The sequence below is a fragment of the Equus caballus genome, chromosome 16 (genome assembly GCF_041296265.1).
Source record: "Equus caballus isolate H_3958 breed thoroughbred chromosome 16, TB-T2T, whole genome shotgun sequence".
NCBI classification, from domain to species: Eukaryota; Metazoa; Chordata; class Mammalia; order Perissodactyla; family Equidae; genus Equus; species Equus caballus.
Genome location: NC_091699.1, coordinates 59,102,035 through 59,129,536, shown reverse-complemented (window position 1 = coordinate 59,129,536; position 27,502 = coordinate 59,102,035). Strand labels below are relative to the sequence as shown.

Sequence of the window (27,502 nt, the reverse complement as noted above, 5' to 3'; positions counted from 1 at the left end):
AAAATATTTTTAGTATTTTGCTCATTTCTAAATCCCTTGAATAATGTCTTATATATAGTAGGAACTCAATAAATATCTGTCAAAAGAATGAATGGGAAATAGCTAATAGTTACAGAGTGTTTCCTATGTGCTACATACAGTGCTGTGCTACATATGTCTTACCTTATTTAATCACTATAGAAAACTTATGAGGTTATTACTAGTAACATCTATATTTTGCCCTAACCTCTCTGTGCCTTATTTCTCCCATGTATAAAGTGAGGCTGGAGGTGGGAGGGGAATTCACATTCTAGAATTTAAAAAGTTCTGAAAACTGAAAGTTTCTCCAAAATAATTTGTTGGCAAAACCTTACCCAAGCTAATATAATACTATGACGTATTAGTTCCTGGTTGCTGCTGTAACAAATAACCACAAACCTAGTGGTTTAACACAACACAAATTTATTACCTTATAATTTTGGAGGCCAGGTGTGTCAACGCATCAGCAAGGCTCCTTCCTTCTGGAGCCTCTATGGAAGAATCATTTTCCTTGCTGCCTTTTCCAGCTTCTAAGGCCACCTGCTTTCCTTGGTTGGTGGCCACATCATTCCACCCACTGCTTCTTTTGTTACAACTTCTTCTTGGGCTCTGACTCTCCTTCTTTATTTTATAAGGTCACTTGTGATTACCTTGGGCCCACTTGGATAATCTGGGATAATTTCCCCATCTCAAGATCCTGAACTTAATCACGTCTACAAAGTCCCTTTTGCCACGTCAGATAAGATATTCACAGGTTCTGAGGACTAGGACATAGACATCTTTGGGGCCATTATTCTGCTGATCACAAGTGCGAAAATTCACACTTTTTGCTGGATGGTTCTATGTTTGTTTTATGTGCCAGGTGTATCATATATGGTGATGATGCTATATTCTAAATTCTGAAAAAAATCTAAATTCAGGAACATTTCTGACCCTAAGAGTTTCAGACAAGGATTGTGGACCTGTAATATAGGCAGTCTTCACTTATCACGGTGCCATGGTAACTGAGATCAAGTCTCAGCCTGTATCTTCCTAACTGAGCCACTGTGTGGTTTAAATGAGATCAAACGACATGTAAAACGTTGGGTGCAGTGTTAGACACAGTGAACGTACCTGCTTTGCTGCTGACCGCCAGGTCAGCTTACAGCAGCATCCGCCCTGCTCAGTGTCTGTACTCCCATCATGACTGCAAACCAGGCACCTATAGTCACTGCTAAGGTCCAGACCTCCGCTTAGCATCCTCCTGAGGTACTCACGCAGAACTCAGAAAGGAGTGCACTCTCGAGGAGGAACCAAGGGAGAAGTAAGGAGTCAAGTTTGGGGATCTCCATCGAGGAGGACAAGCATTTCCTGTCAGAGACCAGGGGGAAGGACACCCCAGGAACAAAGATCTTGAGCAAAGGTATGGCTCAACTTTGGGCCTGAAAATACTATCTTCTCAACTGGAAAAACCATGTGTATTATCTCCTATAATTTAAAATTTTTGTCATGGAAAATTATATTCTAAACCTAAAGATTACTGAGTCAATCAGCTCATATTAAGAGCCTTAGAAATATACCTAGCTCTTCAACTAGTATTTAAGTACTTAGGAAATAATGAGAGGCAGACAAAAATTTACAAATGTAAAAGCAAAAAAAGAAAAAAAAAGTTGGTAGAGAAAGGAAGGGGAAAAAGTAGACCAATTAATCTTAGGAGTTTTCTAAGGCTTGTGAAAACCAACTGTGTTCTGCTGGGATGTTTAATCATTTTAAGATTCCTCTGAGCAGTGGGCTGGAGAGGGAACAAGGGCAAAACCATCACTTCTTTTGCGTTGTTCTGGTGAGGATGTTCTCAGCAGTTTTCTTCATCCCTGGAGCGAGGTCAAGTTTGCCTTAGGGAAATTGTTGGCAGATTCTAGAAAAGGCAAATGACAGGTGAGCTGAGAGTGCCTTCTGTTCAATCTGCACCCACAGGGTTATGGAAAAGCTTAAGCTTGGTTCTTGAACTGAGAGAATAAAGGGAGGAAGAGTTGTTGGTTGTCATTTCCACTAGAAAACTGGACAAGAGGCTCAGTTTTGTGAAAGGGACACCCCATGAAGCAAATCTCCATTTTGTATGGTCAGGTTGGAAATGTTATGCCCCCCAGCTAGTCATCCTGGAGACACATACTTCAGATCAAGTGTCTGTAGGAAAGCTTAATCCTGCAACCAGGAAACGGAGCTCACGCCTGATGTCAGATTATACGAATAACTAACAAACATGGAGTTTTATGGTTAGAAAATGCTGTTCCGAGAAGCCCATCAATAGATTTATTAGTTTATTAGTGTCCCTGCTTCAGGGACTTCCCGAGATTACACAGCTGGTCAGACCTGGCGTTTAAATCCTCTTCATCTGGGGTCAAATCCTATATTTTCCCACCACACCATGGTGTCGCGTGTTCAGGAACACAATGCAGAACTCTGAACCTCTCCTGTGGGACAGTCCTCCCCAGACCTGGCTACTTAATAAATTTCCTGAGAGGTGTTTGAAATACAGATTCCTTGGCCTCCCCCTTAGACATTCTGACCTGAAGTGGTGTTTGTAAATCTGTATTTTTAAATGGCTGCTTGAGGGTCTGATGTACAGCCAGGTTTGGGAGCTACTGTTTTGTTAAATCAAAGACTAGTGCTACAGTTTTCACCTGATATCTCTAGGGTTTAGTTTATGGAGATTGAAATTGGTGTGTTTTAGATCAGTGGTTCCTAACCTTTTGTAAATTACCTTACCTGTAAAGAGTTAGTTGAAATCTATGGATCTTTCCCTAAGAAACACACACACACACACACACACACACACACTTTACATACAATTTTAGGGGACTGTATTAGTTTTCTTTTCTTTTTTTTTGAGGAAGATTAGCCCTGAGCTAACTACTGCCAGTCCTCCTCTTTTTTTTGCTGAGGAAGCCTGGCCATGAGCTAACATCCGTGTCCATCTTCCTCTACTTTATATGTGGGACTGCATGGCGTGCCAAGCAGTGCCATGTCCGCACACCGGAATCCAAACCGGCGAACCCCGGGCCGCTAAGAAGTGGAACATGCGAACTTAACTGCTGCGCCACCGGGCCAGCCCCCTTGTATTAGTTTTCTATTGCTGCTATAACATATTGTCACAAACTTAGCAGCTTAAAACAACAAAATTATTGCTTTATAATTCTAGAGTCAGAAATGTAACACGGGTCTCACTGGACTATACTCAAGGTGTTGCATTTCTTTCTGGAGGTTCTAGGGGATAACCCATTTTCTTGCCTTTTCCAGCTTCTAGAAGCTGCCTGTATTCCTTGGCTCAGGGATCCTTTTCTCCACCTTCAAAACCAGTAATGTAGCATCTCCCTGCTCCTGCTTCCATTTGTCACATCTCTCTCTCTCACTATGGACAGGAAGGCTTCTCTGCTTTTAAGGATCACTCGTTAGATTGAGCCCAGCCAGAAAATGCAGGAAAATCTTGCCATCTCAAGGTCCTTAATTTTAACTACATTTGCAAAGTCCCTTTTGCCATGTAAGGTGACATGGTCATAGCTTCCAGGTATTAGGCTGTAGACACCTTGAGGGGAGAGGTTATTCTGTCAACCAGAAGGGGTCTCAGAACCTGTGAAGCTACCCATGGAGTTGTGTGAACCCTAGGTTAGGAGCATCTGTTCTAGAAACTGTTCATTCTAGATGTTGAATCAGCAAGGAATTATTTTTGGCTGCAAATAACAGAATCCTCAAAAGTAGTGGCTCTGTACGTTGATGTTTAATTTTTCTCAGGTAGTAAGAAGTCCCGAGGAAGGCAGCCCAGGTCAGGTGCGGCAACTCTGGGATGTTGGAACCAAAGTTTCTGCAATTCTCCTGGCCTTTCCTTTGAGGTAGCTCTCAAGATGGCTGCTGCCTCTCCAGCCATGACCTCTTTGGTTCAGTCAAGAGAGGGAAGGGCATAGGGGGAAAGGCATAGGCCAGCTGAGTCAGCTCCCCTTTAAAACATCTTCCTAGAAGCTCCCTCCTTGCCCCATAATGGATGTTTATATCTCATTGGCCAGACACTGTCACATGGCCACCCTGTCTGCAAGAGACATTGGGAAACATAGTTTTATTTATTTATTTTTTAAGGTAGGCACATTAATGTTCCAACAATTCCGGGCTCTGTAAGTAAGGAAGATGGGAAGTATAGATATTATAGGAAGACACTAGCAATCAATGGAAACTGGGGTTTTGTTTCCTAAAATTAGAATGGATCATTTTTCACCCTCACACAACCAAAACTCGGAGAAAGTTAAGTCTTCTTCAGAATCTCCCCCAAAGTGCCTCACCCTCTTACTAAGCTTGCTTTCTTCAAGTAGTGCATTCTTTCCACAATGTTTAAGATCTACCTATGCCTGGCACTGAGCTGGGGATACAAAGATAATTGAAATACTCTTTTCTCCCTAGAATCTACGGGAAGGAACAGAGAACCACAACAACAACAAAAACCAGATTTAAATATCATGTGCAAGCATTGAGATGAGGCATGTAAACAGTGCTGTGGGAGCTCAGAGGAGAAAGGGGCAGAACAAATGGCACAGAAAGGGTGAGGTGGGAACTGGGCCAGCAGACTAGGGTGGAGGGGACTGTGCCAGTTGGTTAAGAGGGGTAGAACACCCCAGGAAGAAACAGCCACATTGGAGAAGGCACAGATGGGGGAAAACCACTGCTGGACATGTTTAGGGAAGAGCTAGAAGTCGAGTGTGGATGCATTGTAGGGTTTGTGGGCAGTGAAGCAGGAAAGGGCATAAGATGGGGTGGCAGTGGAGACAGAGGCCCTGCTCCTCATTTTAGTCATGCTAAGGAGCTTTGGCTCCAATCTGCAGGAGTGGGGAGCCAACAGGAGGTTTTTAACCATTATTCAATCTCTGTTGTAGAGTGAAAAAGTAGAAGAGAGCCCAGGTAGGGGACCACAATAGTGTGGTACAACTTCATTAATGATAAAAGAGTCAATTCAGCATGAATCTTAAATTTGTATCTAAAAACAAAGCCCTAGATTATATAAGACAAAAACTGACAGAACTAAAATTAGAAACAGACAAGTCCACCATCAGTGATGGAGATTTTAACACACCTCCTTGAGTAACTTATAGAATAAGGAAACAAGATAGGTAAGGATCTATAAATTTTGAACCACATGATTAACAAACTTGACCTAATTGACATATATAGAACAATGCTTCCAACAATATGTTCCACATTCTTTTCAAGTGCACATAAAAAATTCACCAGGGGCCGGCCGCTGTGGCCAAGTGGTTAAGTTCATGCACTCTGCTTCAGCAGCCCAGGGCTTCATAGATTCAGATCCTCGGTGTGGACAGGGCACCGCTCATCAGGCCCTGCTGAGGCATCGTCTCACATAGCACAACCGGCAGGACCTACAACTGGAATATATAACTATGTACTAGGGGGCTTTAGGGAGAAGAAGAAGAAAAAAAGAAAAAGAAGATTGGCAACAGATGTTAGCTCAGGTGCCAATCTTTAAAAAAAGAAGAATTCACCAAAATTGACCATATGCTGGGTCATAAACCACATCTCAAAAAATTTTGAAAGATTGAAAACATACTGAGTATGTTCTATGACCACAATGAGATTATAACATCAATAATGAAAAGATGGTTAGAAAATTCCCTACAACTTGGAAATTAAGGAATACACTTCTAAATAGCCCATGGGTCAAAGGAGAACTCACGATTCCAATTGGAAAATATTTTGAACTGACTGATAATGACAATACAACATATCAGAACTTGTGGCAGCTCAAACAGTGCTTAGAGGAAAATTTATTGTGTGTGTGTATGTGTAAACATACACACATATCATATATATAATATATGTTTATATCTGTTATAAAATATATATTATATATTATACAATGTATATAATGTATCAGAAAAAATTACAAAAATAGTAAGGCTAAAAATTTAAGCATCCACCTCAAGGAGCTAGAAAACTGTATTGCAAATTAAATCCAGAGAAAGTAGAAGGAAAGAAATAATAAAGATAAAAATAGAAATTAATAAATAAAATTTTAAAATTAAAAAGGAAATGTATTATAGAAAAAAATCATCAAAGTCAAAAGTTGTTTCTTTAAAAAGATTAATAAAATTAATAGTGCCTACCAAGACATATCAAGAAATAAAAACCAAAACCACAAATTACTTTTAACAGGCATGAAAAAAGGGACATTGCTACAGATCCTACAGACATTAAAAAGTAATAATTATGATAGTGTGGTCAAGGAGTGACAGGGCTTGAACTGAAGACCAGTAGAGATGAGAATGAGTTGATAGATTTGAGAGCTCGAGAGGGCAGAATAAACAGAACTGGTTGGATTGGGTGTGGGAGAGAAATAGACATAGACCTTTGTGCTGGGCTCTCATCTTAGGTGACTGGGTGGCCAGTGGTGCCATTGGTGAAGCTGGGTGGCTCAGATGGAGAAGCAAGCTTGGAGAAATGGTACTAACACCAACTTTTCTCTGCTTAATTTTATTGCTTTTTTTTGACTTTAGATACTTGTTATCTGGGACATGGGATTATTTGGTGGAACCAGAACTGGGAGTACAGATATTTTACAAGAAGGAGTTGAGGTTCAAATCCCAATTCTACTACTCAGTGATCATGTGCCTTTATGTTAGTTGCTTGACCTTTCCCCATCTTACTTTCCTCATCTGTAAAATGGGAATAACAGTACTTATTTTAAAGAGATGTTGCAAGCATTAAAAAACTAATGTATGGAACATACTTGGCACATAGCTGCCTGATCATTGGTGGTGTTCCCTTCTTTCCCCTCACTCTTTCTCTGCAGTCATTGGGGCCCTTGGGACCACAGGCCTATTCTGATATGCCTGTGAGCAGCTGGGAGCTGGTGGTCAAGGAGGTAGAGCTCTTATGTTTTTCTTGGGGATCCTGTATTATAACTCAAGGCTGTTTTTGGAGCACGGGCTCATGCAACAGCTAGATGGTGAGTGCTGGGGTAGGGAGTTCTGCTTCTATGGATTTGCGGGACACATTTACTTGAGAAAAAAGTGTGCCAGTAATGATGTGGTTTTGGTTCTCAAACTTTAGCATGCATAAGAAGCACAGATTGTTAAACACAGATTGATAAATGGGCAAAGGACCTGAATAGACATTTCTCCAAAGAAGATATACAAATGGCCAATAAGCCCATGAAAAGATGCTCAACATCACTAATCCTTAGGGAAAAGCAAATCAAAGCCACAATGAAATACCACCTCACACCCATTAGGATGGCTACTATGTAAGAAAACAACAACAACAACAAAAAACAGAAAATAAGTGTTGCAAGAATGTAGAAATATTGGAACTCTGTGCACTGTTTGTGGGGATGTAAAATGGTACAGCCACTGAGAAAAAACGTATGGTGGTTCCTCAAAAATATTTAAACATAGAGCTACCATAGGATCTCGCAATTTCACTTCTGGTTACCCTAAAGAATTGAAGGCAGTTATCGCAAACAGATAACTGTACACCTATGTTCATAACAGTATTAGTCACAATAGCCAAAAGGTGGAAGCAAACCAAGTGTCCATCAAGGGACTGATAAAGAAAATGTGGTATATACATGATGGAACGTTATTCGGCCTTAAAAAGGAAGGACATTCTGACACACGCTATAAGGTAGATGAATCTTGAGGGCATTATGCCAAGTGGAATAAGTCGATCACAAGAAGACAAATATTGTATGATTTCACTCACGTGAGGTGCTTAGAGCAGTCAAATTCACAGACAGAAAGGAGAAGGTGGTTGCCTGGGCTGGGGGGCGGGGAGAAATGGGGAGTTATTGTTTTACGGATATAGAGTTTCAGTTTTGCAAGATAAACACGTTCTAGAGATTGGTGGCGGTGGGTGCGCAACATTGTAAATTGTATTTATTGCCACTAAACTCTACACTTAAAGATGATTAAGGTGGTAAATTCTATGTTGTGTGTATTTTGTCACAATTAGATACACTCACAGCTGGGCCCCAACCCCCGGAGCTTCTGATTCGGTAGGGCTCCAGTGGGACCTGCTGGTCTGCATTTCTAACCGGTTCCCAGGTGACTTTGATGCTGCTGGTGCGGAGACCACCCTTAGGGATCAATGGTGTAGAAGACCGGTGAGTATAACATGGAGGGATACTCTGCGCACTCCCACGTGGCTACTGTTATTAACAACTACAGCTGGCGTTTACTGAGCGCTTGCCTCCTGCAGGTTATCTCACAGCTGGGTGAAGGGGCAGCAGATGGGCAGGGCTAGAATCTAAACTCGATCCTTCACAGGCTTCCTTTGGTCCTTGGTGTGAGCGTGAGACTGAGAGGGAAGGAGAGACGCAAACAGACCTAGCAGGGCCGGCAGAACTCGCAGCTGTGGAGAGGATTAGGGTCGCCGGGACCCCCAGCGCCCAGGGCGCGGCGGGGAGGTGGGGCCGCCTGAGGCTTCCTGGCGGGTCCCGCGCTCTCTCCGGCCAGCTAGGCGCGTGGGGCTCGCGGCCCGCAGGGGGCGCCGCTGCGCCGTCCCGCCGCCGGCAGCGCAGGCCGCCCACCCCGCGGGCGCGCCTCTCCGCAGTCCAGAGCCGCCCGGCCCGGGACCCGCTCGCCGAGCGCGCAGACTTCTCGGCTGGACTGAGGACGCCGCCCGCTCCGGGCCGGCCGTGTGCTCGCCTTCGGCGTACGCTCGGCCTACCGCCCCCGGCCCGGCGCCGCATCCCGCCCGTGCCCGAGTGCAGAGCTCCAGCCCCGGGAGCCTCCCGGCCGTCGGCGGACCCCGCGGCCCCGCCGCCGGTGCGCTCGGCGCCCTGCTCGCGGGGCAGAGGGGAGGGCGGCGGCCGGCTGGGGATGGGCGGCCCGGCGGCGCGGAGGGGCGCCGGGGGACTCCGCGCGCTGCTCCTGGCGCTGGTGGCCGTGGGGACCCCCGCGGGCGCCTACAACCTCGACCCGCAGCGCCCTGTGCGCTTCCAGGGGCCCGCCGGTTCCTTCTTCGGCTACGCGGTGCTGGAGCATTTCCACGACAACACGCGCTGGTGAGTGCCCTCCCGCTCCTCGACCCCGGCCCGCCGCCCGGGCCCCAGCCCCCGGCCGGCCGCCGCCGCCGCCTTTCCGGCCTCCTCCACGCCGCCGTCCCGAGGGGGCGATTTAAATGTCTCCGCTGCGCGCAGCTCGGCCGCAGAGGAAAGGCGAGGAGGACGGAGGACGCGGGTCCCCGGGGGCGCCCAGAGTCGGAGGGGACCGGGCCGGGCGCATCCCCGGGGTCCCAGCCCCGAGTGTGCGAGAGAATCGCTGGCGTTGACCCCCTCGGCCTCCCCGCCAGACTCGGCTTAACTGTGTCGGTCGCAAAGTAACTTGGCTCCTATGTCTCCGAGGGGCCGCTGCTGGCCCGGCTGGCACCCTGAACGCCGCACGCCCCAGGAGACACGGGGTGCAGACTCCTCCGTTTTGGGAACTCTGACACCCCACCCGCCTCTCCGGCGCCTCTGAGCGCAGGAAGCTGAGTAACTGGGGATGTGAGGGGAATAGGCTGTGTGCGCGTGTGGGGGAAGTGGGGCTCCCCAGAGGCCAAGTGTCTGGGAACCAGAGGGGCGCAGTGGAGCCCAGATGCCCCCCCCCCCGCCCCAAAGCCCTCTGCGGAAGCGAGCTGAGAGGGTCCAGGATGCGGGGAAGGAGGGTGGACCAGGACCCTGAGTGCTGAGGCCAGTGGGTGATTTCTGGGGCAGTTTGGGCCTTATTTCACATAGGTCGGCTGGAGACAAGCACCAGGAGCCTTAGGAGAGGGATGTGGTTCTGTAGAGGTCAACGAGGCTAGTTGCCCCCTGAGTGTCCCCCTAAGAATCGCAAGGGGTGGGAGCTTCCCCCACTGAGCACCATGAGCTAAGGGGTGTAAAGCTTGGGTGTCCAGCCCCAAAGGAGGGGAGACTGGTCCCTCCTTGACCCTTTCCGGTGGACAAGAGGGATGAAACAGCCACACAAGGGTTACCTCTTCATCAAAGAGAGTTTGACTGGGATCATTCCCCTATTTAAGGTCATGCCCCAGCCTGGGTAACAAACAGTCTGGGATTGGTTTTATTGTGTGGTCACCAACCTTAGTGTGAGCATCCTTAGGGGTTGCAGGCTGGGGGCTAGGTCAGTGAGGTGTGTGTTCTAGCATGTCGTGCTGCCAGAGAGTCACTGCTCTGACTTGGACAGAGGCTGATGGAAAAGGGAGGGTTTGCAGATCTGAGTCCTCAAGCATTGCTGGAAAAGTGGGGACTCTGTGACCGGCCAGCCCGTTAACAATTGTGCTGTTCAGGAGAGCTGCCTCCTAGAGAACCAGTTTTAAGTCCGTGTGTAGCTCCTCTCCAGTTCCACATCTCCCTCCCTGCCTTTCCCCAGTTGCTGAGTTTAAGGCCAGACTGTGTATGCCTGCACTTGCTGAATCCCCTTTTTAAAGCAAAGCAGGCTGAACACCTTTTCTGTGTCCCCCACACCCAGAGTCCACGGTGGGTTTTGGATTTGGTAGAGAAGGCAGCCTGGGCAGAAGCAATTGGAAAAGGCATCCCAGAATCCTAGGCTGCGCTCTGGGGCTGTGTGACCTTGGCACAAAGCATGTGGGGAGAGCTGTCAAAAATAGAAGGGCTGCTCCGGGCAGGGGGCTACTGAGGGAGGCAGGCAGGGGAGCTGGAGCGCGCTGTGGGATCGGCAGCTGTGGGGATTGTGTGCCTGGGAGCTCTTGAAGCTCTTTGAGGAGGGAGGGGTGCCAGGACCCTATCACCTGGGTTTGGATGGGCCACAGGTCAAAGCTGCCCCAGGAGGGGAACTACTAGGGGTAGTCAAGAGCAGATCTGACCTGGGAAAAGAGCTGAGCCTGCTTTATTTTAAAAAGGGGATGAGGAACAGCTGTGCAATGGGACTAGCTCTGGCAAGTGCAGGGAAAGACGGTCTGGCCTTCAGCTCGGCACCCAGGATAAACGGCAGAGAGGGTGTGGAACTGGACGCTGCTGCTGGTGCATGGCCTTGGTGCCACTGCAGGTGTGGGGCAGGTATTCCAGGCGGCCTTAGGAAGCCGTGCAGCCAGGCTGCTGGTCTCAGAAGTCCCCTCTGCTTCTGACACTGAGCAGGCTGCTTTTTCTATTGGAGCTCTTGTCCCTGTAGTTTTTCAGGTACCAACTAAACTCTCTGGAAATGTTTTTAAAGCAGATTTTCTCTTTCCCTTCCCCCCCCCCCCGCCTTAATTTCGTCTTAGTTTTTGCTTATCTCCTTGATTTCTTCCTCTTGCTGCTTTTTCCAAGTATTTTTCTATCCCTTTTCTCTCCTCTCCCTTTCCCCCCAGTATGCTTGTCCTAGACCTTGAACATTATTCTCTGATTATGTAGCTCCATCTTGGTAAACTGTGGCCTTTGATGCAGGAGACTTCCAACCTCTCCTCCTTTCTCCTTTTTCTAGAGGCTAGACTTACTGCAAGACTAAAGAAACTTCCGTCAAAGGCCTCTTACTTGAGTGGACCCCTACTAAGGCTCTGTGTCTCATTTTATACTGAATTTTGTATTAATTTTCTTAAAGGTAGTCACCCTAAATTTAGAAGATTCAGGCCCTGTGGAACCTGGATCTACTCTAGGTCTCTACCTTAACTTTCAGCTCTGGAGTTGGTTGATTGACTTAGTGACCGATTGTTGGTCTCTTTCTACCTGGCAGCCCCTGGGCCCTGGATCTTTTGGCCCTGCTTGAGGGATGTGTAGGTTGTTTCCAATTATTCACGATTATAAACAGCAGCGGGGGTAAACATCCTTTTAACTAGAGTCTTGCGGACATCCTTTATTATTTCCTTCGAGTAAATTCCTGGGCTTAGACTTGCTGGGTCAGAGAGGAGGGAGGTCTTAAGGCATTTTCCATGCATTTCCAAAGGGCTGGTGAAGCTAAAGTGTGTACTTTCGAGAAATGAATTAGCTTCCTCAGGCACTGGAGTTTTGGAGTAACTTACCAAACGGTGGCCCCAGTGCAATAGAAGAGCATAGCAGCCTGCATGAGGGGGTACTTAAAAAGGTCACAGACAGTCAAAATGAGTGGGAAGGTAAGTGATGGACGTGAGAAGGAAAAGTAACATATTGAAACTCTCAAACGAAAAGAAGGCAAATGTTAATTAAGCCCTGTGTCAGGTGTCTTTCTTCTTGAGAAGAAATTCCTCTTTAGCTTCTTAATTCAATATTAGTGGCTTAGTAAGTTTGCTTCATGCTAATTAAACATTTTTTACAGGTGAAAGGATTTGTTGTATGTAGGGTGAGGGATTGAGAAGAATGTGCTGGAGGGGCAGGGAGAGAGACCAGGCTCCAGGGTCAGCGTGGGCTCTGTGGGTGGCAGAGCAGAGGGTTCCCGGTGTTAAGGGGTCCCAGACGCACATCGCCAAGCACGCGTATGTGCTCTGTCAGGAGAACTGGCGCTTCTCTAATCCTGTAACTGAGTGTTCCTAGGAGTTCTTCTTAAACCCAAATTGTCACTGATCAGAAAGTCCTGCGTTTGTGTAAGGGATGGGAGTGACCTTGCTTTCTGAGCGCTGGGGGCTTCTGCACTCACATTGCGTTGAGAACAGAGCCCTAGACCCAGCCTCTCTCAAAGCGTTTGGCTTGACTGGTCCCTCTGTTGATGTGCTCTGGGCAGTGAGAGTTGTCCCTGTGGCGAGGTGGGCCAGAATAACTTAGGCGGTGTTACAGATGTCATTTGTATGGTTTGGATTCAAACATGCAAGTGACTCAGTTTCCTCTTTTCCAGGGACACCCAGACGGTGTCTGACTGCCCGGAGCTAGCTTCCTCTCCTCTATTTCCCACCCCCCGGGTCTTCTCGCACCCTTTGAACAACAGGAGTAGGTGCCAGGGAACATGGACAAAGCCTGTTTCTGTCCCTTCCCTTAGACATGGACCTGTTCCTCAGCTGCAGGGCAGACAACTGTGACACCCTGTGATATAAATAAATGCAGCCCGGCTGGCGTCCAGCCCCCAGAGTGGGTTTCTTTCACACCCCTCCCCTTCCCTCCTTCCTTTCTGCCCCAGACGCCCTGGAGTCTGAGGTGGTGGGGTGCACTGGCTTCCTTTCTGGCGATGTGCTTCCTGCTCCATCTCCTGGGACACATCAAGATGGCTGTGCTCAGGCACAGAGCAAGTGCTCGGAAATGGAAGACGCGCCGGCTTTTTGCTTTGTTAAGGTTGTCAGAGCATCATTCAGTGAGGAATAGGAGGCAATTCAGAGCCAAGGAGAACGCAGCATCCTCAATTTGCATTAAGGCTGAGAGTTAAAAGAACAAGCCAGACAGTTCTGCACTGCCAGTGCCGTTGCCACTAGCCAGATGTATTGCTATTTAAATTAATACAAGCAAATAGAATTAAGAGTGCTGTTCCTCAGTCGTACTAGCCACGTTTCAAGTTTTCAATTGCCACATATGGCTAGCGACTACTGTATTGGACAGCACACAGAACATTTTCATCATCACAGAAATTTCTCCTGGACAGCGCTGGTTTAAATCAATGACTTAACTCTTACAGGACTAGACAAAGATCAAAAGGTGATATAAGAAAAAGAAAAGTCAACCCTTGGCATATTTGAATATTAAAACAAACAGGCGTGCTTAAATTTAACTGAAAACTAATAGTGGACAGGCAAAGAGGCTGAATTCTTTCTCTTTTCATTTCTCAAACATTGGAGTGCCTCTTCTGTGCTAAGGGGTAGGGACTCAAGAATGAGAAATCTACTCACAATCTGATGGGTGGGAAGATCTTGGGGTTCTACTCTTGTCTCAGGCCAACTATAAGATATGGGGTCTGATGAGGGAGAGGCTTGTCCTTGGGCAGTCATTGGTTGTTCAGAGGGGCAGAGGAGAGACCTTGTGAGGGTAAAACCTTTAGAAGAGGGACCCTGGGACCATGACCTCCCCCCTCCCTCCAGTCTTTGTGAGGAGACACCAGAAATGGCGGTGGCAGCTGTGCCTTCTCATAACCTCTGTGGTGGACGTCTCTGCCGGCTTCTTCTGTCCCATGCCAGGCTCTCAGGCGGGCATGTAGCTCCACTTCCCCATCTGGATTTTCTGCGAGTAGCGTTTTCAGACCTTGTTCCTGGTTCTCACTGGCCCTGCAGAGCCTTTCTCAAGCTCCCAGGAAGGGATCACATGTGTATGAGGCCCAAGTTCTAAAGGCACCCAGAAAACGTCTCTTGAGGTTTCCGGGGAGTTCTCTGAAGCTCTTGAGAAGCTGGTGAGGGTGCTGTTTCCTGAGCTAGTGCTGAAAGCTGGCTGGAGCAGAGGCAGCTGTCTTGCCCAAGGGAGAACCTTCCAGGGCAAGAAGACAGACTCTTCTCAGCCAGTCACTAACAGCCCTGAGTGTGAGGGTGTGAAGGGCCGGGCCCCAGCCAGCTCTGATTCCCCGGTGATGTGCTGCTGCTCAGGAAATGGTCTCCTTCTGATAACTCTTATTGTGTCTGGGGAAATGTCGTTTTTACATTTATTAAAAGCAGCCAGGGTGTCCTCAGAAATAATTTGCTTTTAAGGCAGTAGCATAAGAAATGAAAATGAATGATTCCATCAGATAGTATTTGCTGGGCATCTACAAGGGGTCAAATGCTTTCCCAGGTGTACTAGTCTTTAGCTGAATCTTTGGGGCCACCTGATGAGTGGTTTCCAGTTTGCCAGTCAGGGAATGGAAGCTTACCGCAGCCTCAGTGATCAACGCACATTGACTGGGGGCTTGGGTCCGTTCACATCCTCTGGGAAGCAGATGCTAGACAGACAGGAGTGCAAGAGAATTGTTGGGGGGCAGCGGTAAGGCCTATGAAAGAACAAGGGGGAGGAAACAGGATTGGGCAGGGAGAGCCTCAAACTTTGATGCAGATCTGATTAAAGTCTCAGCCAACTCAACAGGACCCTCCCCCCCACACCCACATCAGTCACGGGCTACAGCTGCCTGGGAAGAGCAGCAATCAAGCTGAGGCCACACAGCAATCCTGATGGGGCTGCAGCTGGAGGCTGTCAGCTGACTGCCCCCTTGAGCTGAACGGCACGAGATGACACACACCTTCATGGCTGCCATCGAGCCCATCGTGTGTGAATTGCTGTGTTAGAAAAGTACGAGTTGTGTTCCTCGGCCTCCAGTTGTGGCTGGGGAGCGTTTGTGCCACAGTATCAGTGTGGAGACCGTTAGGATTGGCTGTGGGCTGTTGGAACCGATCCAGAAGCAGACACCAGATCCTCTTGCTGCCACCTGACTCATAGGTGCCTCTTACTGATGTCAGGGAAGTCGCAGGTGAGGGAGAAGGAAGAGAGCTCCAGCTTACTTTGAGCCATCGGGCAGTTGATGAGTTCTCGACTAGAGGGAGCACAAGACCTCATCCCTGGTACCTTGTGAACCACAAATCCTTTAAGCCAAGTGGATTTGGCCACCAACCAAAGCAGAATAAAGTGTTTTATCATAACCCTCCTTTTTGCCAGAGGGAGGCTTAGGAAGCGAAAGTGAATCCAAAATTGGGAAAAATCTAGCGTCTTTGAAACCACAGGCTCACTTGGTCCCCAATTCTGCTTTTTGGGAGAACAAAAAGGACTTCAGTTGTGAGTTTAAATTTGCAGCAGTAGCAATAATGGCAGCAGCAGCAGTACCATTCCTGAGTACTTAGCATGTGTCAAGTACTGTCCTACACGCTTTATCCATATTAGCTCATTTAATGTTCCCTACAGTTGTTTTAGCCCCATTCACAACAGGAAGAACTGAGGTGCAGAGGCGTTATTTGCCCAGGTCACACGGCGAGAGGGTGGTACAGCTGGGCCTCTGTCTCTCAGGAAGTCAAGAGTCTGAGTTTGGGGCTTCAAGGCATCTAACTGTCTGTCTTGTGAGGTTCTGTTCTGCCTGCTTTGCTGGAAAAGTTTTGGAATTGCAGTACTGGTAACTCCCCTGTGACACCCTTTAGGGGTGCTTATTCATGACCCACTGGCTACCTGTGGGGGTACTAGGGTTCTGCTTTCCAGGGATGCTGGATCACTGGGTAGACAGGGACCCAGTGATTTTTGCCAGGGACGTTTATAGGGTCTGTTCTCACATCGAGTCTGTCTGATGTTAAGACAGAAGTGTCCTAGGAGAGGTGGAGCATTCTGGAATATTCCATGTATCCATCTAACCTCCCTGGGCTGCGTTTGTTACCATCCCTCCATCGGCTAACATTGAGTCTTCCTGGTTCCCACTGCTTATTTAAACTCTGTTTGGAGAGTGGATGGGGAAGGTACCCAGGGTGGCCAGTGTTTAGGATTTACCCCTGGAATTGTAACTTTATTAAAGAAACCCACACAGAGTCAGACTTTCTGTGCCAGTGGCCAACAATATGTGAGAGGGATGATGTGTCCCTCAAAATCTGAACATCAAAAAGGGGTGAAACGAGTTTCCTCCATCTCAGCTCATCCCTGGGTGTACTTAAGCCCAGGTGGTCCCTCCCGCCCCTTTCCAACCGTCTAGTGTAAAATGTGCAATGTGCGCAGACCCCAGAGCAGACATGACGCGGCTCTTAGTACCTTTTCTCCACCAGGATGGGTCCTGGAGCGTCGATGTTCCAGGCTCGGGAATGGGTTCTTCCTGGCTCTGCCTTCCTTATGACAGCCTCCAATACCCCAGCAATAACCAAATCTGTGGTTTCTGTGCCATAAAAGGTAGGTGCTGCCAAGACACACAAGTGCGGGGCTGGCCCCGTGGCCGAGTGGTTAAGTTCGCGCGCTCCGCTGCAGGCGGCCCAGTGTTTCGTTGGTTCGAATCCTGGGCGCGGACATGGCACTGCTCATCAAACCACGCTGAGGCAGCGTCCCACATACCACAACTAGAAGGACCCACAACAAAGAATATACAACTATGTACCGGGGGGCTTTGGGGAGAAAAAGGGAAAAAATAAAATCTTTAAAAAAAAAAAAAAAAAAAAGACACACAAGTGCATGGTGACCTAGAGAGTGGGCGCAATGTCAGCCCTGTCCCCAGCCTGACTTAGCCCCCGTTTAGGAGCTGTGTGATCTTGGCAAGTTACTTCAGGTCTTTGAACCTCGTTCCCTCCTCTGCAAAAGAGAGGAGTAAGAGTTTCTCCCTCATGTTGTTGGGGCGTTAGATGAGATGATGTCTGCAAAGCCTGAAACACAGCATGCAGCACCCAGTAAACCCCTGATAAATACTAGTCATTATTTCTATTGTTACTCTGATCTGACTTTTGAGACTAATGGTCTTCTTCACCCGGACTTTAAATGCTAAAAGGGTTTGCTTTCAGTACCTTTGTTCATTCATTCATTCACTTATCAAAATTCGAGGGTCAATACCAAGTACAGAAATGAATGAGTTAGTCTTGCATAAGACGCACTCTTCATTATGTGTGGTCTCTAAAATTTTGGTCATGCTCTACCTAAATCTGCATTTTTGTGTATTCATTTACATCGTGTCTGCTTCCAAAAAGGATCTGAAATGGCTGCTTTAATTGGAGACCTGTGGGGTTGTAAATCCTAGAGTTTTGTGTGCCTCTTCCTTCTCTCAGAGCAGCTGGGAGGCCACCCTGGTATGGGGAGCTCTGGCCCTCATCCCAGGCTCCAGATAAGTCTAGGAGGTAGGGCTATGGTTCCAAGGTAGGGTGGTGGTGATAATTTTGGCAAAAAAAAAAAAAAAAAAAAAAGAAAAAGTAAAGTATTGACCTACTTTTCTCAGAAGAGAACATTATCACAAGAAAACCAACAGGAAGGCTTCAAGGCTTTTACTCAGTCTCCCAGAATTCTGTAGCTTGCTCTGCCTTTTGGGTTTTAAAATTTACTTGATGCTCTTAGGTAGAGAAGGAAAACATTGGCCCTTTTGCCGTGCTTCCTTCTCCAACTGCCTCCTCGCAGTGCATCTGCTGACACCCAAGCCCCTGGCCCGGGGCAGCAGCCTCTGAGGACCTTTCACTCCCTGACAGGGTGGCAAGGGGTGCTGATGCCTCTCTTAGAGGGCACCCTGCCTGTGCCTCTGCTCTTTCCCGCTTGACATGGAACTCCGTCTGTTTCATTCTGACTCAGCAGTTTCTCATATGGATTGCACCCCTCTCCCTCCCTTTGTTTACTCCAACCTAGGGTTCCCAGAATAAAAATCATTATTATTGCAGCCTTCTGTGAGTCCTTCCTGAGTATCGAGGTGCTATGCTCATGGTCACCCTGAGGCAGTGGGGCTACTATAGCTGAGGCACAGAAACCAACTCCAAGGTTACCCGAGAGATTGTCGAGTTGTGATTTGAACCCAGGTGGACCTGACTGAATGTTCATCTGGCTCTTCTCAGGGTTGGCTGTGCTGCCCTCCCCACCCCCATCAAGCCCTTGGTCAAGGTCTTGGCTTCCTGAGGAGGAAGAAAAAGTGCCCTGGTGCTTCTTTTAGGAGCATTTCTGTCTGTTCTTGGCCTTGGCAGATGAAAGATCCTACCCTGCTCTCGAAGGTCAGGCCATCCTGGGTGCATGGCCCCCTCCCAATACTTACTGGTTCCTTCTGTGCCTCGCCACTGTCCTGGGCAGGGGTCTGTGTATGGGTTTTGTTTTAGAGAGGAGGGAGGGTTGAGTGGCCAGGGGACTTGCCCACAGCCACACGGCTGGAGAGGAGCTGGCACACTCTTCAGGGTAGTTTCCACCACCTCACTCTGCCTTTCTCATTTCAGGCCCTCCATAAAGTCCATGGTCCTGGTTGGCAGTGAGATTCCTTTGGGGGAAGGCAAGGCCACCAGGCAGTTAAAGGGGCAGTAGCAGCAGTTCTCAGCTGTGGAGTTGGATTCCTGGGTTGGACTCAGGAGCAACTGGTGGGTGATGGGGGTACCACGGTCCAGTTCCCGTCAGAGGTGGCGTGCCCTAGCTTGATGAGGTATCTGTTTCCTATGGCTGCAGTATTGCTGTATAACAAACTACCCTAAAACTCAGCGGCTTAAACCAATCGCCATTTATTAGCTCATGATTCTGTGGTTGGAAGTTTAGGCTGGGTAGAGCTGGTGGTTCTGTTCTCAGCTGGGCTCACTCATGCATCTGGGGTCGGCACCTGGGTTGGCTGGTTGGCTGGCTGGTCGGCTGGTCTAGAATGGCTCATCTCTGCTCCATGTGTCTTTCATCCTCCAGTAGCCTGGGCTTGTACATACACCTGGTATCTGGGCCATTGGATGTCTCATTGCCAAGGGAACAATCAGAAGTGTGTGTAGTCTCTTGAAGCTTAGACTGAGAAGTCAAACCATGCCGCTTCTGTCACATTCTCTTGGCCAATGCAGGTTACAGGGCTAGCCCACATTCAAGAGAAGGGGGAAACAGATTCCACTTCCTCATGGAAGGAGCTGCAAGGTCATGTTGAAAAGGGCGTGGATACAGGAAGTTTGGAGAATTATGGCTACTTTTGCAGTCTCTTACTAGTGGTGGAAGTGTCCTAGCCATTCCTGGATTTCTGTGATCTCAGCTGAAGGTCTGAACAAACTCCTGCCCTGGACACCAGGAAAGGGACTGAGATTCAAAGGATCTGTGCGTTCCTGGGGGTGCTGCCAAGAAGTGGAGCTGGGATGGGTTGGGTGCCAAGGTTTTTGGCTTGCTGCTCAGCATTCTGACATTTCTTTAAACACCTACTCTGTAGCAAGCACCATGCTAGGTGCTTTATAAACATCTTACTTTATAAACCTTACAAGAACTCTTATTACGTGCATTTTTCTTCCTCCTGCTTTACAGAGGAAGAAAACTGATGCTCAGGTAGTTGAGAAACTTGTCTGAGGTCACACAGCTTATCAGTGGTAGAGGCAGAATTTAAACCCCTGTGCTTCTTCCACTTCATCGCTCTGAGTAACTTGCCTCAGAGCTTAGAATTTAGGTGGAACTGTTAGTTTAAAGCCCCTAAAAAGCAGTTAGTATCCACTGCTTAAACACCTGGAGCCTCAGTTTCCCCAAATGTAAAAAGAGGAGCTTCTGAGGCCTTTCAGGTTCCAAGGCTCCAGTTGGCAAGCATTGGCCCTAGAGAGCCGCTCCCTCTGGGAGTGAGGGGTTTGGTGTGGTCAGAGGTGGCTCTCCTGGCACCAGCTCTGCCTCTGCTCAAGTCTTGGCTATTTTTGCCCGGTAGGGGATGTGGAGCACTTCCCAGGGCTTCCTTGCGGTGCGGTGGGCACACAGTGATTGAATTTGACTCATGTAACTGAAACGTGGGTCCCAGGGGAAGTTTTGGCTTGGGGATCAAAATGCATGAAAGCAAACCTAATGGGTTTAAGGTTTTTAATCCCCAGTTGCTGTCCTCAGTCTGGCTGTAATTCCGCCCTGTGGAATCACTGCTGTGGCATTTGTGGGGAGGGAGGCAGCCTCTGAGACACAGTCAGTTTGGAGCCTTCCCCAGGGAGGCAGCTCTGGCTCACTCCTTTTCTGCCACCTGCTCTCCAGGGAATTTACCTGCAGTTTGCTCTCAGGGTGTGAGGCATGGCTTCAGAGCAGGATGGGCAGCCGGACGGGAGCCTCTGTAGCCAGCTTGACCACACAGAGGTCAACCAGGGAAGTGGCCGTGTTGGAAAAATGGAGGGCATTTAAACAGCCACAGTAGGAGGGAGTTTGGGAGACTGGAAAGAGCATGCCTTGGATATGGACGCCCTGAGTTCAAGTCTCAGCTCTGCCAGTTAACAGCGGTATGAGCCCCCATCTCTGAGTAAAATGCACACAAGAAGTTGCCTGCCAGCGTTACCTTGAGCAAGGAATCAGACAACCTGTGAGCATCACTGGTGCTGGCAGATGATGGGCCCCCATTTCCAAATAGGCATGTGAACGACTCATTAAGGGAGGCAGACCTCTGGGCAACACCATTCCAGAATGTAAACCTTTTAAGACAGCAAGAAGGTGTTGGAAATTCAGCCTGATGGGGAGGTGAAAGGCCTCTTTCAATTCCAAACCCGGTCTGTCCTTTGGCATGATGGAGCTTCCACATCAGAGTTCTAACCTCGGAGTCACCTGCAGAGCCTCACGTGGGCTTTTTCAGTCAAGGTCATAGGTGTGCGCAGCTGGCAGCAGAGCGTCACTCGATGTCTGTTGGCCCCCCTTTTCCTCCTCTCTGGCTGATGTGGGGTGGGCAGAATAGGGGAGGGGGCACTGCCCTCAACTGCTGGGGTGCAGTCTGCAGCTTGGCATCTTACCCTGCTTTGTGGGCTCGGGCAGGTCCCAAGACCCTCTGGCTGCCTGCTTCTCCATCTGTAAAATGCAGATACGATTAGTGCCTCCCATAGGGCTGCAGTAAAGATTAAACGCGATTCTGCCCAGAAGGAGCCTAGCCCAGCACCTGCACGCTCCAAGTGCCGCATACATGCTGGTGGTCTTTGTGATGAGAAATCCAGGGCTCTGAGTTAATGAGAGAACTCGAAAATGTCTTTGAAGTTTGTGTGCATCTTTGGGGATGGGATAGGAGAGTTCCGCTTCTCAAGGGTCATCTGTTCATACTGCACATGATTATTTATAATCAGTGTGGGTATTTATATAGCACTTCTTAGACTATAAAGCACATGGAGAGCTTGTTAAAATGCATGTTCTGATTTAGTGGGGGCCTGCGATTCTGCATTTCCTTCAGGCTCCCAGGTGTTTTCCATGCTGCTGGTCCGAGGACCACACTTGAAGTAGCGAGCAAAGGTGAGAATCAGCCAGACGATTTATTGATGGGAGCCTGTGGGTGGGAACACACAGACCCTTTTATATGGTAACTGTACAGAGGAAAGAAACATCTTATTGTCTCATCAAGAGTGCCGGGGAAGATTTTGGGGAATGTTTGAAGTGGCTGGGATGTCTCCTTATAACTCAAAGAATGAGAAAACGCAGATGGCATCTTTTCGGTGGCTTGTCCTGAGCTCTGGGCCATTGCACTCTCTCTGTCTTGTGGGATCAGCCTGGCACATAGCCAGCTGAACTAACTTCAGAAAAGACAAGCTCATTGGCTGGCCTGCAGCAGCAGCCTTGCTGGCCGGCGGCCTAGGTAAAGAGCAGCGCCAGGCAGCAGAGGAAGCCACGATGTTCTGTAAACACAGAGATACAAGCTCCTTCTCCAGCATGCCACCCCTGTGAATGTCATGCACACGTGTGCACACACGCCCCCTTATCTCTTGCTTCATTTCCCATTATACAGGATTTGGGAAAAACCTCCTTATCTGATCAGCGGACTAAGAGTTTGAACCAGAGAGCTGTTATCAGTGCTTTATCAGCCATTGTTGTTAGAACCATTGAGTACCTCAGGCTTGGAAGGGAAAAATAATTCAGGTCCTTTCTCTGCTTCAGATTTGGTATAAATTTTGCCCCTCTCAGTCTTGGCTCTAGGCTGTAGAATCAGGACCTGGGATTTAAGGTCTCCAGGATCCCTTCCTGCTTGGATAAGATGTGAATCTGGGTCTGTAAATTGGGAGCAAGGGCACTGTCCGAAATGTCCAGGGTTCCGATGCCAGTTTGGGAGACACGTGAGAGAAACAGCCTGTAGTTTCTTGCAGCCCTTCCCTTTCCTTTCTGCAGGATGAATTCTCCCCCTTGTTTGTTTCTTGTGATTTTTATAAAATGAATTGCAAGTGGCGTTTATTCACTGTGCTGATGTAAATTTGGAGTTGCTGGGAGGTTTTGGACCCAGCCCTGTCCCACAGGGATTTTTGAGTGGAGGAGCATTTTGTGTTCCCCAGCATCTACAACCTGACATGTGGAGAGGCAGTGGATGTTTCAGCAGTTTAGATATGTCAAGCTGCTAATTCTTCTCACCTGTGAAAACATGACTGGTGTTAGAGGGAGCAACCCTTGGCTCGCCCTGGTGGCTCTAAAGCGCAGCCCCAGAAGCGAGGGGGGAAATTGATCCCGTAATGTGGCTTTCTCTGTACTGGAGTTTCGTTTTGTGTGTCATCATGCATTTGACTTAGAGCAGCCACGGGCCAGCCAAACTGCTCTTGTGCGGTGACGGAGGCGGTGTGGTCTGTTTGGGAAAGCGCCATGTGCTTGCTGAGATTTCCAAAGACTGTGGGTCCAGCCCTGCTTCTACTTGGGGATGCTGCAGCTGTGGCCCACCACGGGGAGGGGAGGCCGAAGGAGTGTGAGTTGCCCAGCAGCACCTGGACGGGCAGCTTCCTAGGGTGTTATTGAAAGGCCGCTGGGCAGGTTGGGTGCCCTCACTGTTGGGGGCCTGGCTCCTCTTACATCCCAGCATGGTGTTATTTGATTCCTCACAGAATCAAATGCAGACGCTCTAAGACTGACTTGGAAAGAAATGCTCCAGTAAGGGGTGGATCTCTCTGCTTCCTTGTGTCCTCAGAGATCCTTCATGTTCTGGATGTTGAGAGATTGGGCTCAGGGGCAGTGGGATCCACATGCCTTCCTGTGAAACTGACACCATATCTCTGAGCCAGACTAGTGTGGGTGCCCCTTGTGATATCTGCCAGCCTTGCTGAAGGCCCGTTTGAGGATCTCGGACTTCTGTTGTATGATATGTAGATACCCAGCCCCGTGCTCAGCTGGAGTGTTGGTGGGGGAGCAGCCTCATTCTGAGGCCATGGTAGGGGTGAATGAGTGAATGTCTAAGATCCAAGATGAAAGTGGCTTTCAAGAAAAGGGAGGGCAGCCTTGGCCAGCTTTCCATATCCCCAGGGAGGCTGTGTAGGGTCATTCTAACCTCTGCCAGACGCCTTTTCCACAGGTACAAAATGGATAATACTTTGTATTCCAAGGCAAGTGGGAGATGATATATTTCGTAATGTGCCCAATACCTTTACAGGGTGAATTGCATCTGTTTCCAGGCTGCTTGAGATATGGAGCAACTCAAGTTCTCACTGAGTGGGGGCTTGGGATTTTCTACTCTTTGAACATCAGTGTGGATTTCGTTTAAAGTCTTATTGTACAAGTCCTTTTCCAAATGGTTCAAAGCTCAGCACCAACTGTGCCAATTGATTGGTGGTGGTTAGGATTCTCTGCATAGCTCTTTGGTTGATTGCTCTCTGGAAACAATGCATAAAATGGTAGGTCAAAATAGTTTTCATAACGTCTGGAGGGGAACTTGCTGCCAATACCCCCATGTTATGCCCTCACACAGGACCCAGTGTGTGTCTTCTATCTTCTTGGAGTGTCTTGCTTTTTTTCCTCCAGTGGGGAAGGGCCCTGCTGGGGTTGGCCCATCCCCAAGGCAGCTTTCCAGTTCAAGGTGAAGGATGCAGAGCTTTGTTCTTGCCCCTGCTTGTAGGCGAACTATTCTGTCTCTGTCCATGTTGGGATAGAGGATGAGGTTTATGATCCCACACTGCTGCGACTTCCTTCCTGTTTCCCATAAATGCACATTTGGGTGTGGTGGGGACACAGGAGGGAAGTGGCATCTCGAGGATTCTTATTTTTTATTTATTCACTTAATTTTTTTTATTGAAATGTAACACATCCAGAAAAATGCCTGTATCATTTATACAATTTAATGAATTATCATAGATTCGTGTAAACACCACTGAAGTTGAGAAACAGAGCATCATAAGCACCTCCAGAAGCCCCTCTCCCTAATACAACCCGCTTGCTCCTCCCCAGAGGTGACTGTTATCCTGACCTCTAACACCACAGTTAAATTTCACCTGCTTTTGAACTTCAGATAAATGGAAACAGGCAGTGAGTACATTATTGCCCTGCTGTCTTTTGCTCAGTGTTATATTGTGAGATTCATCCATGGGGTTGCAGTTGGATGTTCACTGATTTTTGCTGCTGTGTAGAAAGCTGTTGTATTTCTATACCACAGTTTACTCGTCCATTCCAGCATTGATGGACCTTTGGGTTTCTTCTAGTTTTTGGCCACTAATGTTCAGCTGTGAACGTTTTTGTACATGTCTCCTGGTAGACAAACACATTCATTTCTGTTAGGTATAGTCCTAGAAGTGGAAGTGCTGAGTAGGCACAGGGTCAGCTTTATTAGAAACTGTCGAATAGTTTTCCAAAACAGTAACGGTTTACACTCTTACCAGCAGTGTATGAGAGTTCCAGGTGCGCCAGCACTCGGTATTTTCAGTCTTTTTGGTTTTAGCCTTTTAGTAGGTGTGAAGTGGTATCTCATTTGGATTTCTCTGATAACTATTAGAGTTGAGCACCTTTTCATGTTTACTGGCTCCTTGGTTATCTTTTTTCATCAGGTATCTGTTCGAGACTTTGGCCCATTATTCTATTGATTTGTCTGTATTTTCCTTATTGATTTATAGGAGTTCTTTTTAGATGCTGGTTAGGAACCCTTTGTTGGTTGTATATGTTCTCAACCAACCTTAAACTTTTAATGTGCCTGGAGAAAATCTAACAAGTTCACTCTAGGAGTGCCCCCATCTCCACTCGCCCACCAGCATGGTATAATGCTGGGGTATGGTTTCCCAGCGAGTGTTCAGACAGCCTACCCATGGCTGGGTGAGGACTTGACCATCGGTTGCCTCTTTCCTGGTATTGAGTTGTGACAGAATGCCCTTTCTTCTTGATGCAGGGTCCTTGTGGGTGCGCCAAAGGCAGATTCCAAGTATAGCACTTCAGTGAAGTCCCCCGGGGCTGTGTTTAAGTGCCGCATCCACACCAACCCTGACCGGAGATGCACCGAACTGGACATGGCTCGAGGTGGGTGGACATCACTGCCAAGGTGGAAACAGATTCTCACCCTCATACTTTCCTCTTTTTCTTCCCAGAGTGGGCTGATCATTCATCCACTCTTCCATCCATCCATCTGTTCATCCATCATGTACTGAGTACCTATTACATACTAAGCACTGGGATACACTGGTGAACAAAGATCCTGCCATCCTGGGCCTAACCAATTAGTGGGCAAAAGAGACATTAAAAGTAATAATTGAGTGTGAGAAGACCAGAGGGGAGATGGGTATTTGCTAATGTAGATTGGAGGGTCTGGGGAAGTAACATCTTCACATCATTAGAAAGATGCACAGTAGTTAGCTGGGCAGATACCTGAGGCAGAACCTCCCAAGTGGAGCAAAGCATGTACCATTTTAAAGTATAGAGCAAGGGCGGTGTCATTGGAGTGGTGAGCAGGGGAGAGTGGAAGCAGAGGCAGTTGGCAAAGGTGAGCCAGGGCTGGGTCATGTGGGGCCCAGCAGGCCAGGGTAAGGTATTGGGATTCTATTTTGTTTACAAGGGGAGACGCCATTAAAATCAATGTGAGGTTTTGTATTTTAAGTAGGGAAAGAGATGATTGAGGGATGCTTTATTTTATTTTATTTATGTATTTTTTTTGGTGAGGATGACTGGCCCTAAGCTAATATCTGTTGCCAATCTTTCTCTGTTTGCTTGAGAAAGATTGTACCTGAGCTAATATCTGTGCTAATTTTCTTCCACTTTGTACATGGGTCACCTCCATAGCATGGCTTGATGAGTGGTATGTAGGTCCATGCCTAGGATCTGAACCTGCGAACCCCAGGCCAACTGAAGCAGAGCACAAGAACTTAACCACTATGCCATTGGGCCAGACCCTGAAAGATGTTTTAAAAACCTCACTTTGGTCTAGTGGAAGATACACTGTCTTTGGAATCAGATGCATCTGTCTGGGTTCAGAGCCCAGCTCTGCCAGTTACTAGTTGGGACTTATTGGGATTGTCCCATAGTCTTGTTGGCCTCAGTTTCCTCATCTGTGAAATCAGAATTAAATTAGCTGCCTCACAAGGATTACCTTGAGAAGATTGAGATAATAGAGGTGGATACACAGAATTTTGGTTGGCACATAGTAGGTCCTAAATAAGCAGGAGTTATTTTATTGTAATCATCACTTCAAGTCCTTACTTTCTCCAGAGTTGAAGGTGAAGTTCCCATCAAGATGACTTAACTAGTTTTTTAAGGTGAAGAATTGTCATGATTTTCTTTAGCAGAGAAGGAGAGGTGTCCATGGTGTTCTCTGGTGCTACTCAAAATGACTGATTTTGAAACTGTTTGTTAACTGGTACATGACAAATTAAGGAACTTGCTTCAGAATATAAATCAATGCACTGCTTCCTTCATTGAGAAAGTCTTGCTATGAAAAAAATATTGGCTGAATTAAACAGAGTATGTAGTGACGGGGTCAATTTACCTTTTGTTTTGCAAGTTCCTTGTTTCCTCACGGGCTGGTAACAAACCTTTGAGTTATAGACTACCCTTTGAAAAGCAGCCAGCAGAACAGCGTTCCTCAGCCCAAGTCTGGCTTTTCTCTTTTCCTCCAGGGAAGAATCGGGGCATGTCCTGTGGAAAGACCTGCCGGGAAGACCGGGATGATGAGTGGATGGGGGTGAGCCTGGCCCGGCAGCCCAAGGCCGATGGCCACGTGCTGGTAAGGCCTCCTGGGGGTGCCGTGGGGAGGGGGTGGCACACTGAGAATAAATGACTTTGATCCCTTGGGAAAGCTGGATGGCACGGTGACAAGGGCGTGGCTTCGAGGTTGCCCATTCTGTTCTACTGCTTGGACAAATGACTAATCTGTTTATTTTCTTCATTTGTCAAATGTTAATAATGTCTGCCCCAGGGTGCTGAGATGTGGTTACTGAA

The 27,502-nt window shown here is 47.9% G+C and overlaps 1 protein-coding gene across 2 annotated transcripts in view; it reads left to right on the top strand.

Moving 5' to 3' along the window:
• The first annotated feature begins 8,590 nt into the window (after positions 1-8,590).
• Positions 8,591-27,502, top strand: part of ITGA9 (integrin subunit alpha 9) — a 331,203-nt gene continuing 312,291 nt past the window's right edge. Inside the window, exons 1-3 of one of the 2 annotated variants that reach the window (XM_001489074.5) lie at positions 8,591-9,058; positions 25,464-25,591; positions 27,181-27,287. In XM_001489074.5, the coding sequence (XP_001489124.4) occupies positions 8,874-9,058; positions 25,464-25,591; positions 27,181-27,287 (420 nt within the window). In that variant the 5' untranslated portion in view covers positions 8,591-8,873. Of the gene's footprint in view, positions 9,059-10,899; positions 11,040-25,463; positions 25,592-27,180; positions 27,288-27,502 lie in introns of those variants that run through there. The other variant, XM_070237987.1, reaches the window with a different exon arrangement.